Source organism: Acanthochromis polyacanthus, chromosome 9 (genome assembly GCF_021347895.1).
Source record: "Acanthochromis polyacanthus isolate Apoly-LR-REF ecotype Palm Island chromosome 9, KAUST_Apoly_ChrSc, whole genome shotgun sequence".
NCBI classification, from domain to species: domain Eukaryota; kingdom Metazoa; phylum Chordata; class Actinopteri; family Pomacentridae; genus Acanthochromis; species Acanthochromis polyacanthus.
In genome coordinates, this window is record NC_067121.1 from 8,960,976 (window position 1) to 8,978,457 (window position 17,482).

General features: G+C 39.9%; 1 protein-coding gene across 1 annotated transcript in view; it reads left to right on the forward strand.

Annotated features, from left to right (window-relative positions):
• pard3ab (par-3 family cell polarity regulator alpha, b) overlaps nt 1–17,482 on the forward strand; it is a 335,934-nt gene that overhangs the window by 236,992 nt on the left and 81,460 nt on the right. Inside the window, exons 19-21 of the mRNA XM_051953203.1 lie at nt 382–612; nt 1,807–2,059; nt 16,280–16,405. Of these exons, the coding sequence (XP_051809163.1) occupies nt 382–612; nt 1,807–2,059; nt 16,280–16,405 (610 nt within the window). The remainder of the gene's footprint in view (nt 1–381; nt 613–1,806; nt 2,060–16,279; nt 16,406–17,482) is intronic.

Below are 17,482 nucleotides of genomic sequence, written 5' to 3' on the forward strand. Positions count from 1 at the left end.
GACTGATGTATTGGTCGGCTGATAATATTGACCGATATTGATCTGTTACAAATATATTGACACATCTTGTCATTTTTACACAACATAATGTAGGAAATGATACTTGGGGGAGCTCAGAAATCGTGCCAGTTCAGAATTTATCCAGTAGAGCAGCTCCAATTCCATTGTTTACAATCCTGTGCAGCACATGTAGCTGAGCAGATGATGGTGCGGAGTCAAGTGGTGTCTTCATGATAGGAGTTTTTAGGAATTTTCTAACAATTAGTATCAACACCAGCCCCAAAAATTCAGTAAATGTTTGGCTTTTTTTGTGGACTGGAGGGTTTGTTGAAGATAGATGTCCATTTCCTGCAGTTCATTACCTCTGTATCCTCCCATCAGGTTCTTCCACGAAGGATGTGGGACCATCGCTAGGCCTGAAGAAGTCCAGCTCCCTGGAGAGTCTCCAGACGGCAGTAGCAGAAGTAACCCTCAACGGGGACCTGCCTTTCCACAGGCCTCGCCCTCGAATCATCAGAGGACGGGGCTGCAATGAGAGCTTCAGAGCAGCCATCGACAAATCCTACGACCGACCGGCTGCCACGGAGGAAGACGATGAGGGCATGGAGACATGTAAGATATCAAATGTTCAAAGTGACCCTGGTGTTTAAAGAAGCTGTCCTGTTTCTGAAGAAAAATCACAGGTTTTGATGCCACAGTGTCCCAGGTGTGATATCCATCAAGAGTCCTTCCTGTGTCCTTCGGCATCCACCTCAGCCGATCTGTAGCTCATGCAGCATCTCTGAAATGTGAAATTCAACTTTGATGACTTCACTGACGTTGCATTATGGGTTGCCAAATCACACTAACAATGCCAGCCACTGAAACTCTGTGCTGGTTGTGCATGGGAGTGACAGCATTCTGACTAATGCTCAGTATGCGGAAGCTGGTTTCATCACCGCTTGTGGCCATGGCATATAGATGACTCAGGATGTAACCTCTGCTGCTTTAGATGTCAGATGCATCGTACTGTCAGTAAGTGATACCTTAGAGAGGAGGCGTCCGGGTAAAGTCTGTGATGTAGTCGTATCGTTTGGTATTTTCAGCTGCCATTTTCCAAAATCGCCGCATTAGATCACCGTCCGGGTCTGGATCTTCTGTTTAAAGCTTAATTTTAGGGATTAGAAATTGAACCGAACACAAAACGAAAACGTTACAAAACCCCACACAAGTTCTTTACAAGCAGTTGCATAACAACCGGTAAAATGATGAAATCCTCTCGCAGTCCTATCTCGTTCCTAATCCTTCTGTTTTATATGACTTAAAACATTCTCCCAGATGAGCTTTAAAATGAACCAACCACAGATGTCCACATAAAATTAAATAAGAATCGAGAATGAGACGGCAATGTGTGATTGCCCGGCAACTCATCAGCTATTCTGAAGCACAAGTATGAAGATTTATTTTTTTTAATTTCAGTAGAGTAGCACACCGCAGCACCATAAAATAGGAATTAATGTATTACTGTTCTTCATTTTATATCTCAGCCTGTAATGGTCTCTTATGATTCCTATCTTATTGTAGAACACAGCTCTGTAATCACTTGTAATATGGAGTTAAATTGTATTAGGCTCCCAGTGCTTTAGAGGCATAATTGCACATTTATGAGACTTATAGATTTTCATTTATTAGGGTTATTGATTTTCATATGTGCCACAGTTCCTCAGCTACCTGTTCGTTGGTTAAAAAGAACATGTTCTCCCTTCCTTCCTGTGTTTCTTTTTTCTTTCTCCGTCCCTCTGCTGGTATGGTTTTATTTCCTTATAGTGGAGGAGGACACGGAGGAGAGCTCCCGGTCGGGGAGAGACTCGGTGTCCACGATGGCCGACCAGACGCCGCTGTCCAGCACAGAAAAGCCGCTGGTCAACGGCACCAACCGCACCAAAGAGGAGAAGAAGAAGGACAAAGACAAGGGAGGGAAGGAGAAGAAGAAGCCAGAAGCAGGGAAGGAGAAGGACAAGGACAAGGAGAAGGGAAAACCTAAGAAGGGCATGCTGAAGGGACTCGGAGACATGTTCAGGTAAAGCTTTAAAACTATTGGAACTCGTGGGACTTGACTTTTCAGCTGTTCTTTCACCATATCAGCCAGAGCTGCAGACAAATCCTTAGCTTAATTTAGATTTTCAAGACATTTCTCAGTGTAAAATGTCAAGATTTGACATATGCATTCACTTTAACCCCAATGGTGTAAGAAGGCAACAAGATTCACTTGCGGTGCAGCTTCAAGCTAGTCTGTGTGACTAAAGATAAAACCTTTATTTAAATAGCACCTTTCTTAAACAAGTCTGAAAGTGCAGCGCAAAGCAGCTGTTAAAGTACAAGAGATTAAACCATGCAAAGAAAACACCAAATAGTTTAAAGAACTGAAAGCAAACGGCCCAACATAATAAAAATAAGAAAATACCCAAAATACCTCTGATTTTGAAGGAATTACATTTTTAAAAGAAGATGCTATTGTTGTCAATCCACTTTAAACGATTTCCACAATTTGGGGACACAATTATAAGGTGAGATTCAGAAACAGAAAGGGCCAGGGCATCTCAAACAACCCTGGGGCTCATAAGGAGTTATTCGATACGAGATGGAAATTGACAATCGGATGTATAAGACTTAAAAACAAGCAAAAAAAATCCTATATCAATTCTAACTAACTGGTAGCCAGTAAAGTCCAGCAAGAATTAGAGTAATGTGGTCAATTCTACTGGTTAATTTTGGATCTCTGTAAATATTTCTCTTACTGATGCTGCATTAAAGTCATCACATCCAGAGGTGAGGAATGACCTTTTACTGAGAAGAAGAAAGGATCTGAACTTAGAGATCAGATCCAGCATGCTACTGCATGATCTTCTGTCTCCTGAGCTTTAAAAGTCAGACATGAATCAAAGACCACTGCAAGATTTTTGGTTTCTTCTTTAACTCCAGTGGATTATGGACCCAAACCAGACATGAAATGATCTGTATTGTTTCGAGAGTTAAGATTTATTATTATGAGTTCTTCCTTGGAATCACTGAGACTGAGGACACTTTTGGATGGGGATCAAATATTTTCTTGAAGGCCTTTAGCTGGAAATCATTGGGTTTCCCTCTATAATATTTAAAAGTCTTGACATTGACATGTAAATATCCAGGTACGTTTGCAAAATGCATCTTGTATCTCAATTTTCAAGCACTTTGGGTCTCATCTTGTGTTGGTGTAAGTACATTGTGTAGCAGAGAAATTTTCATTTGCCATTTTATCATCATCTGCCACACCTCAGGATCAGAGAATTACCATGTTGTGTCCAATATCAGTTCTTGTATCCAAGCTACAGTGATCAATATCTACTGCAAACAGCTGATACAAAGTTATTGAACGAGCGTCGTCTTCCTGTGTGAAGAACAACACCTTAAATTACTTGTTTGGTACGTCTAGATAGGGACAGTCTGTAATATTTTCAAACAGATATAACATTTCTCCATACTTTTGGAAGGTCTGGATGCACCAGAAACAGCCATATGATTGTTCTGTAAGTGAGACTGTTGACAAGTCTGAGCTTTGCAGCCACAACATCACTAAATAGTTTGAGGAAACCATAATTAGACAGCTTGACCTTTGTGGTTTATCTCCCTCTTATTCATTCTTTCTCTGCAGCCGTCAATAATTCTCGTGTCATTTAATCCCTTATAGCTAAACTAACAGATTTAATACACACATTGCATCAGTGTAAAGACCATACATCCCCTTTACACTGGTATGTTTTGGTCATTTGGTCCGTGCTCCTGCATTCTGATTCGACTTTGTGTCTGGCCAGTAATATATTAACTGAAGTGGCAGTGACAAGGAGAGGAAAACGGTGACTGTTGTCTAAGAAAGTCAAATAATGAGGTCCACAGAGATGGAAAGAGAGAAAGAAAAGATGGAGATGAAAAAAAAGGAGCAGGGGTTGGATGCAACAGGCAGTGACAGAAAAATATCAAGATTGCTCAGGAACGGAAAGTGGATGACAGAAACTGATGGAGGTCTAACATATTGTAAGGGAGAGGAAATAGATCAAGTGAGCTGGAGGTGGATTTCAACACTGAGATGTCAAAGCGTGCATGGATCAGTAAATATTCATCATATACAGTCTGGTGGAAAAGTTTTAGCTACATAAAGTAAAGTAAGGATGCTGTTTGATGTAAGTTTATGCGTAGTTTTTGTTTAACACTGCATACAAAGTTCAATAAACAGAGCAAATATCAAACATTGGCTGTATATGAAGCGTTTTTTTTGGCAGGGCCTGACTACTAACTACCTGCCAGTCCAAAAATGACCAAACAGGTGGAGTATGAGTGGAGCTGAGGCAGTCAGTGCAAACACATCTGAGCCATTAACTGTCCTGTTATGGCAACCCACCTGCCTCTTAAAGCAGCCAAGCCATTATTTACACTTAACTTTAAGGCTTAATACAGTTTAAACAGGTGAGTTGTATAAAATGTTATCATAAACAGGGAAACAGAAAAAAGATTGTATTCAACATTACAAAAGTAACCTTGTGGGAAAAAATTCAATATAAAAATGCATCTTGAAAAGCATTTCCTGTTTCAATGACAGAAGTATTGCACAAATATTGACTAAACTTACAGAAATGAATACTGCTTAAGGAGGTTATCCCTCACTTTGTGATTTCATTGGCAACCCAGATTACTCCTTGTCTGCACTACAGAAAACATGTAGACTTGTGGTTTTCTGAAATGTAAAGGATCTAAATATCTATTACGTTAGGTGGGTGAGCCATCTTCATGATGACTGAAAGCTCCAGAAATAGCTTTTTGTGTTCTTTGGGTGAAGTTTACTTTGTTGCTTTGCGATGGAGTTAAGTGATGATCACCGTTAGTCTGTCTGTCTCTCTGTTAGCAACATTACCCACAAACGGACTAACAGATTTAGATGACATTTTCAGGGAAAGTAAGAAATGAAATGAGGACCGCCTAATAAGATTTTGGCAGTGATGCAGCTTATTGATCCATAGATTTAAGGATTTCCATATCATTGCGAGATATCGCCACGGTGTCACTGTAACTATGACTACAAGTGAACATCAGCTGCATGCTGACGATCACACGATTCCAATCCTACTTCAAATCCACCACTGCAGACCACGAGTTTTTTAGAAGAAGATTTCATCCTTGAGAAATCATACAGCGACTGAGCAGCCTTGGCAGATTATGGTGCTCTCTGAGTGTTTTTCTTATTTATCTAATGTTCTATTGGTTTCTCTGTTGAACTTACTGAGAAAACAACACCTGAAACATGAGCAGATGCTTCCCATGAAAGATTTTTGATTGCAGCCACAACACAAATGACATTAACATGGCTGAACTAAGCTCCAAATATACGGAGCATGAACCACTAAATCAATATTGACGGCATTTTCATGTACTTTAACTCCTTAGAGTCTTTTGAATACAACAATGGAGTAATCGTATGCAAAGCAGTTAAAAAGGGAGAGCAGTGAATGAGTAAGAGGCTCTACAAATACATCAGAAAGGACAAAGCAGAGCGAAAGAGAGATGTTGTTTGCGAATTAGAGCACTGAACTTTGATGTCAGGAGCTGAAATTGAGCTCTTTGACTTTGCAGGCGGCTTGAAGCCAGCAGGGCTCTGAGTCAAACAGGTGGGAGCGCTTCGGATGACACCAGTTTATGTTTAGTAGAGCAGAGAGGCTCATGGAAAAGACAGTCGAGGCCACACACACACTCACTATGAAGTAATCACTGGGATGCACATGGACAAACACTGTAAAGTCACACTCATATGCACCCTGTAATAATTAGTACATGCATAGAGTTTGCATTGTACACACATGCTGCAAATACATGCATAGTTCTAGACTCAAATCCACACACAACAAAGGCTACTTAGTTTACAGAGAAACTAACCCCACAATTTGGTCACAGACAAATGCACACTGCAGTAATCCTCCTGCACACACACACACACACACACACACACACACACACAAAGATCCAGTTTTTCCTCTCTCCTCCCATATGATGATTGGTGTGCATTGTCAAAACATCAGGGTTATGCTGCTCTGATTGGCTCAATATTGGCCACATCAGATCTGCTCCATTAAAACTCTGTCTGACTGCCTGTTTGATCGGCGCCCAGTGTTTACTGGCACAGACAGCTGTGCGCTCCAAAATAATGATGTGAGATATATTCAATCCATCTGCGTGTGTAGTCTGGATCTCATACTCAATTTAAAGGACAAATCCCCGACAGCGTTGCTTCAGTACAAACACAACAAACTCCGGATCCGAGCCAGGATTCCACTTAGTGAGGACGCCAGTTCATTTTTCGCAGACCAGTTTATTAGATTTGTTTAAAAACTAACAAGACTAACCAAATTGATTTTCATTTAAGTCTCAGGATCTAAATCTAATTCTGAGACTTTCACAATTACATGTTTTTTTTTTAAACAAATGTGGACAAAATTCATGTAATAAGACTGGGACTTTTTCTAGCAAAGAGAAAAATGAGTAAAGTGTATTTTTTGCATAGGAGTCATTCCATGTTAAATCATCAGGGATCTACTGGTCAATCATCTCTGACTTGCTTTTTTATCATAAACTTTGGATAATTAAAATGGTATCTGTGAAATTTGAGCTTGATATATTGTAAAACTTTCTGAGATAATAATTCTTTTAAACCTGCCAGTCAAGTTGATGAACTTTTAGCACATTTTTTAAGTATGTTTGGATGACAATATCCTAGAAACTATTCAAAATAAAAGCCTGAAGATGTCACTACTATTTCTCATCATGTTATTGATTGAATCTGCAATATTGGACAAGTAGATCAAATTATATCTCATTATGGTGGAGTTGAAATATGAGGGAAAAAAAGTGAAGAACCGTGAAAACCTTCATCTTTGAGAAGTCAACTAGTGTTATTTCCTGAACCATATTCAGCTGCATGTCACAATAATAGAAATAGAACAATATAGAATATTCTAATGTGCTTGAGCACAAAACGTTAAAAGTTATTTTAACTTAACTTTCAGAACTCATAGACCACAAATGGCAAGTTGTGCCACAAAAACATAGTTTTTAGCCTGATCAAAGTAGAACAAGGTTCTAGAGTTACGATGTGGTTCACCAAATGTAATGAAGAAATTTTTTTGTTGTTTAATATGGCGATTCCTGGATCACACTTTGATGAGAATTAATAGTAAAATTTGGGGCTTTTATCTTGAATAGTTCCTCAGATATTAGCGATCAAACACAACATAAAATTTTAATGCTTTAAAAACATGTTGAAAATGGGTCAATTGGCTTTTTTTATTATTTTAAACTTGATTTAATACTTATAGACTTGATGGTACTTAATTTATCAAGCTTAAATCTTTGCATAATTTTATGCATATCCAAAGTTAATGATAAAAAACATTGCCAAATCAGAGATCCATAATTATTTGCCTCAGAATTCGGCAAATTATGAAATCAAATTGCTCTATAGGAATGTTTTTTAGACATCTGAACAGGCAAAGAAACGCTGTGTTTAGTTTTTGCTTTGCTGTTTTTGCACTGTCACATTGCACTAATAAAGAAAACTAAGAAAACGTCACATCCAGACACAGATTAAACAGAAAATTCCAGCAACACCCACATGGTGTGATTGACAGGTGATATGTGGGAGCTGCAGTTTAGTAAACACCACCGTGGCGAGCACTTAGCAACGAATATGCTACTAAATGGGAGGAAAAAAGGTATCACAATTTGCATTTTTCACTTGTGTCAGTGTCAACATGTCATGATGAAACAGCATGCAAATGTGCGTGTGTGTTTTGTCCCAAGCCGCAGAGGGCGGATTCATCGAGAACTGTTTTTCAAAAGTGTCTGAAAGTGCGGACCTGTCACGCTACCAAATGTGATGTGAGCAAAGCTAGATCCCAAGAGTGGCTCTACAGTGTGTCAAGAGCTGCCGATGAGTGTCTCGTATTTGAGCGAGCGTGAGTGAAGGTTTTTTTTTTTTTGGTGCAGCTTTGATGTGTGTCAGCATGTGGGTGGGGTGGATCAGGAGTGGGAGGCCTGTGGAAGTCAGAGGAGCGAGTGTGGATGTGTGTGTGTGATCAACAGAGTTGCCACCGCCTGACCCTCTCATGTCTCGAAGGCCTCACACTCAGTCCCAATCAAAGCATCATTACCATCAACCCCTGCCAACAGTGCAGCCTGCCAACTCTGCAGCCATCTCCCTCTCTTTTCTCATTCGCTCTTTCTCTCTCCCTCGCTCTCTGATCATCGCTTGGACACAGAAGCAACACCCGGTCTGTTAGCTTGGCATCTGCAAGGATGGTTGTTGCCCAGAAATTTGAGGGCTGCACTAATTTTGCAGTGGTTTTTATGCGTCTGTGTGTGTTCCTGTCATGAACGAGTGAACAGGCTCGGAGTTAGAAGAGGCTGACGAGCTTGTGTCGCTGTGGATGTGTTTTTAGTTTGTTTTGAAATTTCCTGAGGAGATATTTGCCACGGTTGAAGCGGCGTTGATGCATCACGTTCTGTTTTCTTGACCCACTCAGGATGAAATGCTAATAATCGGGGCCCTGCTAGTCTGAGCTGCTGGTAATAGTGCGTTCATTGTAATGTATCGCATGTAGAGCCAGCTGCGCCTACAAATTAAGACGTGTCTTGCGGCTGTGTGACAGAGCGTCGACATGAGAGGTGCAGCGTGAGCATCGTGTTAGCAGAGCGGCAGCAGCGTCACTGCTCCGAACAGAAGAGGCATTCAGCTGTTCAGTGTGGGTCACCAGCATGTTGGCATCAATGTGTGCTTAAAACAAAAGAAAGCAGACTTGAAATACATATCGGGTCATGTTTATCCATGTATGCAGCTGGGTCAATTAAAATGTGAATTGTATTCGCTTAATCAGACAGATAAATTACTGGAAAACCGGCTCATGCACATTGGTATCATGAGGCTTTAATCCTCCTGTTTGGTTCGTTTCTCAAGAATAGCAATGATCTTCTTGGGTCCATTTGACCTAGAAGATGTTTAATTATCCAAGAAACCAAAAAAATCCCAATAAACGTTGTTTATATCTCATTATTACCTCCATTACTGACATTTTCCATCAATAGTTAGTGCAGTGGTGTTCTTTACCTCTCACAGAACACGGTTCAATAAAGATAATTCACTCGTTTTCATTAAAAAAATGAATGTTAAACCTTTTTTTAATGTACACAGGAATGACCTACATATGAACTAAAATAATCTTACATGACATTGATTCCCCCAAAAATATTTTACATTTTGAATTCATTTCTTTTTATGGAGTTGATAAATTAACATGAGGCACTTCATCTTTTCAGGGTGCAAATGTGAGAAATGAACCCTTTTCATTTTAAATGTTATTTGCACTTATGGAGTCAAGCAGGAAAAGTTTCATATAGAAATAAATACTTTTCACATTTTGTTTTCTTTTATTTTCTCTTTACAATGGCTCAGTTTGACCCGCAACATAACAAGAGGGTTAATGCTCATTACATGCATATGTTGTATGTTGTTACTGTGCACTGTGCACATTTAATGACATCTTAGATTCCTTAAGTTGAGCTTCATAAGACCTTTCCTAAACTTTAAACTTTAACCAGACTCAACTATAATAATAATGACAAACTTTATTTATATAGCATACTCTCAAAAGCAAAGCTACAAACTGATTTGTGCCAAAACTAGAATTCCGTCATTGTCGTCACTGTAAATGGAACAGCAAGTATATTGTTCATAGACACTCTAGTCCAGACAACTAGTGCCAAAATCTATAATAAAACTAAGAAAAACAGAACTTAAATTATGAAAAATATGAAGTCATTTCAATAAATACAACATTTGGCATCAGTTAAGAAATGCCAAACAATCCAAAGGATTTTTAAGAGACGATTTCCAAGCTGATGCTGAGTTTACCTGTCAGGGATCCTCCAGCAGGAAGTTTCACAGCTCAGGGGTCTGGAGAAAAGACGAGAATTAGGAAGCAGCAGTAAGAGCCCGCCAAAAGATCTCAAGAAACATTCAAAGGGAGCCAGCAGTGTCCACACATAGGCAGGAGACGGACCTGAAAGGCTTTAAAACAAACAGTAGAATATTAAAATCAATTCTAAAACTCACAGGGAGTCAGTGAAAGGCAGCATGGATTGGTTAATGTGGTAGCTTCTTTTTATTATGTGTTAAAAGCCAGACGGTAGAATTTTGATTAAGTTGCAGTCTTTGTTTGTTTGGCCTTCTGGTAACAAAGTAAAAACTATACATGGTCACTGGCACATTGCCTTTGTCTTAAATACATTTTTAGGTAAATTCAATATTAGCACATGTTAGTTTCTGATCCTGGTGTAATATGCACACAGCTAGCCTATCAAAATGCTAATACTAATTTAAAATGGTTTCTCAAATGTAACTCTTTCTATACCTTTAATAGTTTAATGGCTATCACCTTAGCTATCATCAGATATTATTCAAACACAATTTCAAGTAGAAATGCCCCCCCAAAAAACAGGTTGATGGTTATTTGATACGTTAAGCTAAAGTTTTACAAATATCTTTAAATGCAATATGAGCATAATGTTAGCATGTTTGTTTCTCAACCTGGTGTAATATGTACGCAGCTGGCATTTCAAAAAGGTCATGCTAATTTAAAGTGGTTCACCAAATGTACCTTTTTTAAAAAGAAGGCGTTTTGGGTTTTTTTTATAATTTCTTACCACACTTTGATAAAAATTAATAGTGAAAATTCCATTGCCCAAAAAGCAGGTCAATGGTTAGTTTTTATTCCCTAAAGTATTTATTATATCAAGTTTCACAAATATCTTCAAACATAACTTTAACATAACTTTAGCATGTTAGCTTCTGATCCTGGTGTAATTATGCCCTCAGCTAGCATATCAAAATGCTAATGCTTTGTATGTGAAGTTCAGAATATCATCTTGTTAGAATGCTAATGGTCGAATAGTTGGCAAAGTAGCATAAAAACATGTTAGCATAAGCTAAGTAAACATGCCAGAAATACGTAAAGTACAGTCTAGGTTGATAAGCATTCATTTTAGTGGTTTGCTATCATGTCCATAATTGAAATGAATTGGTATCCGTAGGTGGTAATATTCCACCAAAAACTGCCCACAGCGCCACCAAAGACTTGTTTTCTCTTTCCATGCTGCTGAAAGGATTAGCAGTGACACAAGTGTGGTCTGCTAGATAGAATCAGCTGAATCCCTGACACTTTGAAGTGATCTTTTGAAACCGCAGAAAGCCGTCAGAGCCTCTTTATCGACGGTGTTGGGCCTAACTGTGCCTGGAATATAAGATTATTAAACGTCCCGATGTCATGGTTGCTCCGTCTCCTCATCAAACTTTTTCCTTTTAGTCATAAATCTTGGCGCGTGTTTGTGTACGGATGTGTGTGCGTCTCTCAGTCTGTTTTTTAAGGGGCTGTTAATGAAAGTTAGTGGTGTGGAGAGAGAAAGTGTCAACCGTCTCCCTCTGTGATAGATCACTCCTGCTCCTAGCATTAACGGCGGCCTGTCACTCTGAGCATTTCAGACGACCGTGGTTAAATTAATCAGGTAATGGACCTTCATCTGCGCTCCTCCCCCTTCCAGCTGCACTTTTTCTTCCTCGGTTTGTGTTTTACACTTGATGGCATCAGTGTCTGTTGTCACTCGCTGCGACATTCGAGGAAAAACTGGAGAAACTAGCAGCCGTCCAGTTTTGTGAGCCAGTTACTGGACAATTACCACCACAGATTGGAAAGTCTCTTGGGTCATCTCAGATTCATTTTGGGGGGGGGGGGGGGGGGGGGGGGGGTGTTGTCTTTTTTGGAAACCAGACAGTAACAACCAGAACTAGATAGAGGGGCTATAGCATGCTGCATGGACCAAGCTCAAATCAGGGGCTGAGTCACATGATCAGCATGTTAGATCCAGTGGGTACCAGCCAGAAGGCTACTTGAGGATTATTTCAGAAGCGGTATTCTTTTCTTTTCTTCTTTATTTGAAAAAATAACAAACGAGAGTATTAATTATGTGATCAGTAGATATCACTATCAGTCACATGATATTATCAATATATTACCAGTGTGGGACCTTCGCGCTCGTCCGTCGCGACCTGAAACTCGGCCGGACGACTCGTCATTACGATATCTACATTCTTGCTCGTCCGCTCGGACGACCGCCGCTCAGAAGACATATTAAACGAGAAAAGCACTCGGAGAGTGCAGACCTCCGCTAGGCCGTCTGTCTGTCTGTCTGTCTGTCTGTCTGTCTGTCTGTTAACAGCATAACTCAAAAAGTCATGGACGGATTGTATTGAGTTTCAACAGTTTGTGCAGAAAGCATAACATGCATGTACAGTGTAACAGCACAGTGTTTTGCACGCGGCGCCGCCGCACGCACGTACCATTGCGCGCGCGTGTGACAGTACCGTACGCGTCGCCGCCACTTCGTTTCGTCGGTTCCGACTCGCCCGGGCAGCCCGAAGCGGCCGCGGGGATTCGGCCGTCGCCCGGGATCGTTGCAGCGACGCACGCGGCGCCGCCGCACGCACGTGAAGGTACCGTTGCGCGCGCGTGTGACGGTACCGCACGCGTTGCCGCCGCTTCGTTTCGTCGGTCCCGACTCGCCCGGGAAGCCCGAACCTGCCGTGGGGGATTCGGCCGTGGCCCGGGATCGTTGCAGCGACCTTTGTCTGTACTTCAACCTTCAAAAAAAATCCTGGATCCAGATGGTGATCCGGATCACCTCCAAAATCTAATCGATTGTTACTTGTGCTCTTCCGGACATCCTGTAAAAATGTGGTGAAAATTCGTCCATGACTTTTTGAGTTATGCTGTAAACAGACACATACACACACACACACACACACACACACACACACACCAGACGGACAAACAAACTCCGGTGATTACATAACCTCCTGGCGGAGGTAATGATTTCTTACCAATTTAAAACAACCTGCAGAGGGCGCCCATCTTGTGTCATTGCGCATCGCTTTCGCGCAGGTTTCAGTTTCCGGTTGGGTTCGTGTGGATGTTGAGTGATGTCGATTCTGACTCTAACCATTTATTTATATTTATTGCTTCGGTTCCCAACTTCCTTAGGGTCTCGCTTCGATCATTGAATGACAGTACAGAGGGGCTATAATGGATAATGAAGAGTTTCATTTCCGATTTTTCTTATTATTCGATGTTTGGAGGTTGGATTCCCACATCTCCACACAGGTCTCAGTTTGGATCACACAGATTGTTAAGGCAGACGCTTGGGTTTTGTAACCAGGAATATTCTCAGGGATGATGTGGTCTTAGGACTTTTTTGGTATGACATTTTTTGTGATATTTTTGTGCTAACTTATCAGAGATAAGTTTATTTCAATATTAGATAGATGATACTAGTAATAATGTACATAGTTGTTATGTTAAAAATTATCTCAGGATGATGATCTCAGTGCTACTGGAGGACTTGATGCTACATTTAAATTTTCAATGTTATTTCTGTAGAGTGCCATATTAAAAGTGATCATAATGATCTCAGGATGATGATCTAAGTCTTACTGGAGTGTAGTATTAAAGTTACACAAGATATAATTAAAGATTTAAAAAAAGTGACTTTTTTAATCAATTTTATTTTTGCTTCAACTAAAAAAAAAAAAACGCCACGAATTACGGACGACCAGAAATTTGTACGGACTACCAAAAATTTGGATTTGGCAGGAGTTGTCGTCCGTAATTTGCTGTACGGGATGACCAAGGGATTTTGACGAAGGTCCCACACTGTATTACTGATAATATTATGTAGTAATGTTCTTGTTTTTTGGGCAAAACATAATCCAGAAAGAGATAGTTGGGGTAATTTAAAAACGGTGTTGATCATACAGTTTGTCTTAGCAGAGTAATTCCTACTCTATTCTTTGCAGTACTCTATTGTGTGCAGTGCATGTAGCAGAGTACACATCATGGATGTGGTGCGGAGTAAAGTGGTGTCTTCATGGTAAGCTGCCTGAAGAGTTTAATCTCAAGCTAGTTTTCCAATGAGTAAATTAATTCAATGAGTGTAATAGAACAAGTAACACTCTCCAGCCTACAAAATGGATCTGTAAATTTTAAAATATGCTCATATTAAAAATTTCTAGATTATATAATTTGTTTGTTACAATTTATCATACCTACTTAATCAGTCTAAAAGTTCAACGAAAATAACTTTTTCTTACTTTTGCAACCAAGTAATTCAAAATAAACAGGATTCTATAGGTTTAGTTTTGTATTATTGATACATACAACTACATATGGTTCTTAAGGCATCACCATTTAACTTGAATTATTTGTTTAAAGATGGGACTTTTCATGATGTCTTACTTTTTTGTGTATTTTAAGTCACACCTAATCAAAGACTAATTAATATGCTTGTGTATTATTGCTAATACATGACATGATGAGAAATAATAGTAAATACAATTTAGAAAAATATATTTCAATATCCCCGAGTTTCATATGCAAAAAAACAAGCATACTGAACTGGCAATTTAAAAACAAAATATAATCTTGGAAAATATTTGGATAATATACAATCTATCTTTATATCTGATCATATATTTTTTAGTATCCACATCTTGTGCATATAATCTGAATTCATCGTTAATCGACAAAAATAAATAGTATTTATTGGCCTCCAGTAATATCATTTTATTCACCACTGATAAGTGAAGCTAGCGCATCGCTTTCGTCACAAATGAATGAAAAACTAATCAGTAGCCATTGAATCGTCTTCCGGTTTTATGGTGGGAGATTATCACAATGAACCGCTGCAGGCCGAAGTTTCTGCTAAACACGAAGCTCCGTTGTTGACTTCAGTCCGCGACTCCATCATGAGTTCCATCCATCAAAGTCGAAGCATTCTCTTGTAAAAGTACCACTTTTATGGGGTAAATCTGAATTTCACACAGGCTATTAAAATGTTTTTTGTGTTTGAAATGTTTCCAGTAAACACCATAAACAAGGCAGGAGAAGTTTTCCGTCCAACATAGCTACGTATATTTGTGGGAGAAGTCGTGAAATATCAGAGTTTTTGTGGTAACTACGTTGCGGTTTGTTTTTTATTGATGTCTCTCAATCTTTGATCCTGGTACGGCAAATAATTCCTCCTTTTACTCTCATTTTTTATCCTCCCTCTCTCTTTTCTTTCCCATTTTCTCATCTATTTAATTTTCCCACACACAGAATTACACAATCCTCTTGAATTTGTTTCATTTTCGTGTATTTTCTCTCGCTTCATTGTTTCCTCTCACCTTGTGCCACCGCTGTTGTCGTCTTTCTGTTTTGCTTCCCGGTGTTTCACACACTCCTACACACTCTCACCACTGGGTTTTTTGTTGTTCTGCGGAATCATTGTTCTTGTTTTGGTCGTTCTTTCACGTGTACCTCTCTTTGATTTGCTTTATTGTTTTCAGATCTCTTTCTTCTGTATTGATTTTCCATGCAAAAGCGCACTCACCTGCCTCACATCTCAGTCTCTTTTTTTCCCCTCTTTCTAACATACATCCAGGCAATTTACACTCTTTCTCTTTCATCTGTGAACATCCTCACTTTCCGCTGCTTTGGTTTAGCTTTTTGATGGTGTGACTTTCACCAGCACAGACACACACCCCTTAAGTTGTCTTCGCCGTAGTTTTAGTTTCTGGTCTTAATGTTTCATTCAGTGAGTTTCTCTTCTGCGTGTTCGTCTCTTGTTCACTGTAGTCGGTCTCTTTCATTAACACACACACACAGACACACACCTCTTTGGTTTGTCTCTTTCGAAGTCGTAGATATTCTCTGTGGACCAATTTCCCTGTGAATAATCACGGCGGTTCATTGTGGAAGCGAGCGCGGTGCCAAAGTCATTTCTTCAACAGGCTGCAGCTTTATACTGAGTCAATCAAGCTGAAATATCTCTGCAATAGCTCCTATTTCGTTAAGCGTCACTCCCTCCCTATGAATATAATTACTGTGATGGGCTGCGTCTACGCCTCCTCCACAACTTTAAACGAATTGAATTGGGTTTGAACTTGTGAGAAGTACTTTTCAAATGCTTCATTTGAGGCCTTGATGGAGTGTTAAGTCATACCTGCGGGGTGTTTTGTGACAACACTGGGTTATTGTCAAGACTCTGGCAGGCAAAGATATCATCACTGCAGCTCCACTTTGCAAGAGAGTCCCGTAAATGCAGTAAATTAACACAACCGTTTTCGTGCTTTTAGGTTCGGGAAGCACCGCAAAGACGAGCGGCCTGGTGAAAAGATGGATCGCAAAGGCTCCAGCAAGTGGAGGCCGGAGGAGACGCAGGTGTCTGAGGAGGAGACGATGAAGATGAGGATGGAGCAGAGAGGTGAGACCGTGAATGTTAAATTGCTGTTTAGTGTATTTTCATGCTCGGTGCTGGAGTTGTGAAGTCCTTTTGTCTCTGGATTGTCATACTTTGCCCCTTCTGGATTCCAGTATCAAAGAAGGGGGGGGAATTGTCCTAACTTTGCAGCTTTACAAGCTACATAACACACAGTGAGCTAAATGAATGGGATAATTTATTTTCTCGGCTTCTTTCACAACGCTTTCAGTTTTAAAAAAAAAAAACGTATGTATGTAAGTCCTCTAGTGCTGCTTTCTGCTTTGATAACATTAGTTAGTGTATGTTTGCTATTCTATTTCTTCTGTTCTTTCCCAAACATAAGTAATATTTACTCTGTGGCCAAAAATATGAAGACATCTGAACTTTAGCATGTCACGAACATTTTCGTGTCATCAAAACACGATTAAGAGGTGTTTACCCTCCAAACACCAAGCAGTTTCTGGGTGTTGTTGGCTGCCTGTGCATTTTCCTTCACTGTGGGTTGATTTTTCACTGCAAAATTAATCCTGCACCTCTATGCAAATACATAATCATGGCCTAAAAGTATAGAGAGCTCAAAGAGCAGGAGAACAAAGTTTTAAATCAGAAAAACAATGAAATGATCACTAATTTTGCCAGAAAAATAAAACAACCTGGAATCAACATGTATTCTGATATCCACAGGTTTTACCAATGCTGGAAGGCAAATGTTGGCCCCCCCATAATAGTAATATTTCACTTATTATCCCCCGCCTCCATGAAGTGGAAAAGGGGGATTATAGGTTTGGCCTCCGTCCGTCCATCCGTCCGTCCAACATGAAGGGGACAGCTTTCTCGGAAAACTATTACAGCTAGGATTACGAAATTAGTGTGTAGCTTCACACCATGGACACCTTGATCAAGTTCAAAAATGAGACTTGTGCATAATATTTAACAGAGTTATGGCCCTTGATCACTATTTTGGAATAGACTCATAGACATCACATGTGGCGGGGGATATTGATGACCATGTCGTCTGTTAGACTTCAACAACCCCTCTTATGTAAGTATCTAGAAAGATGTTTCCCATGCGGAATGG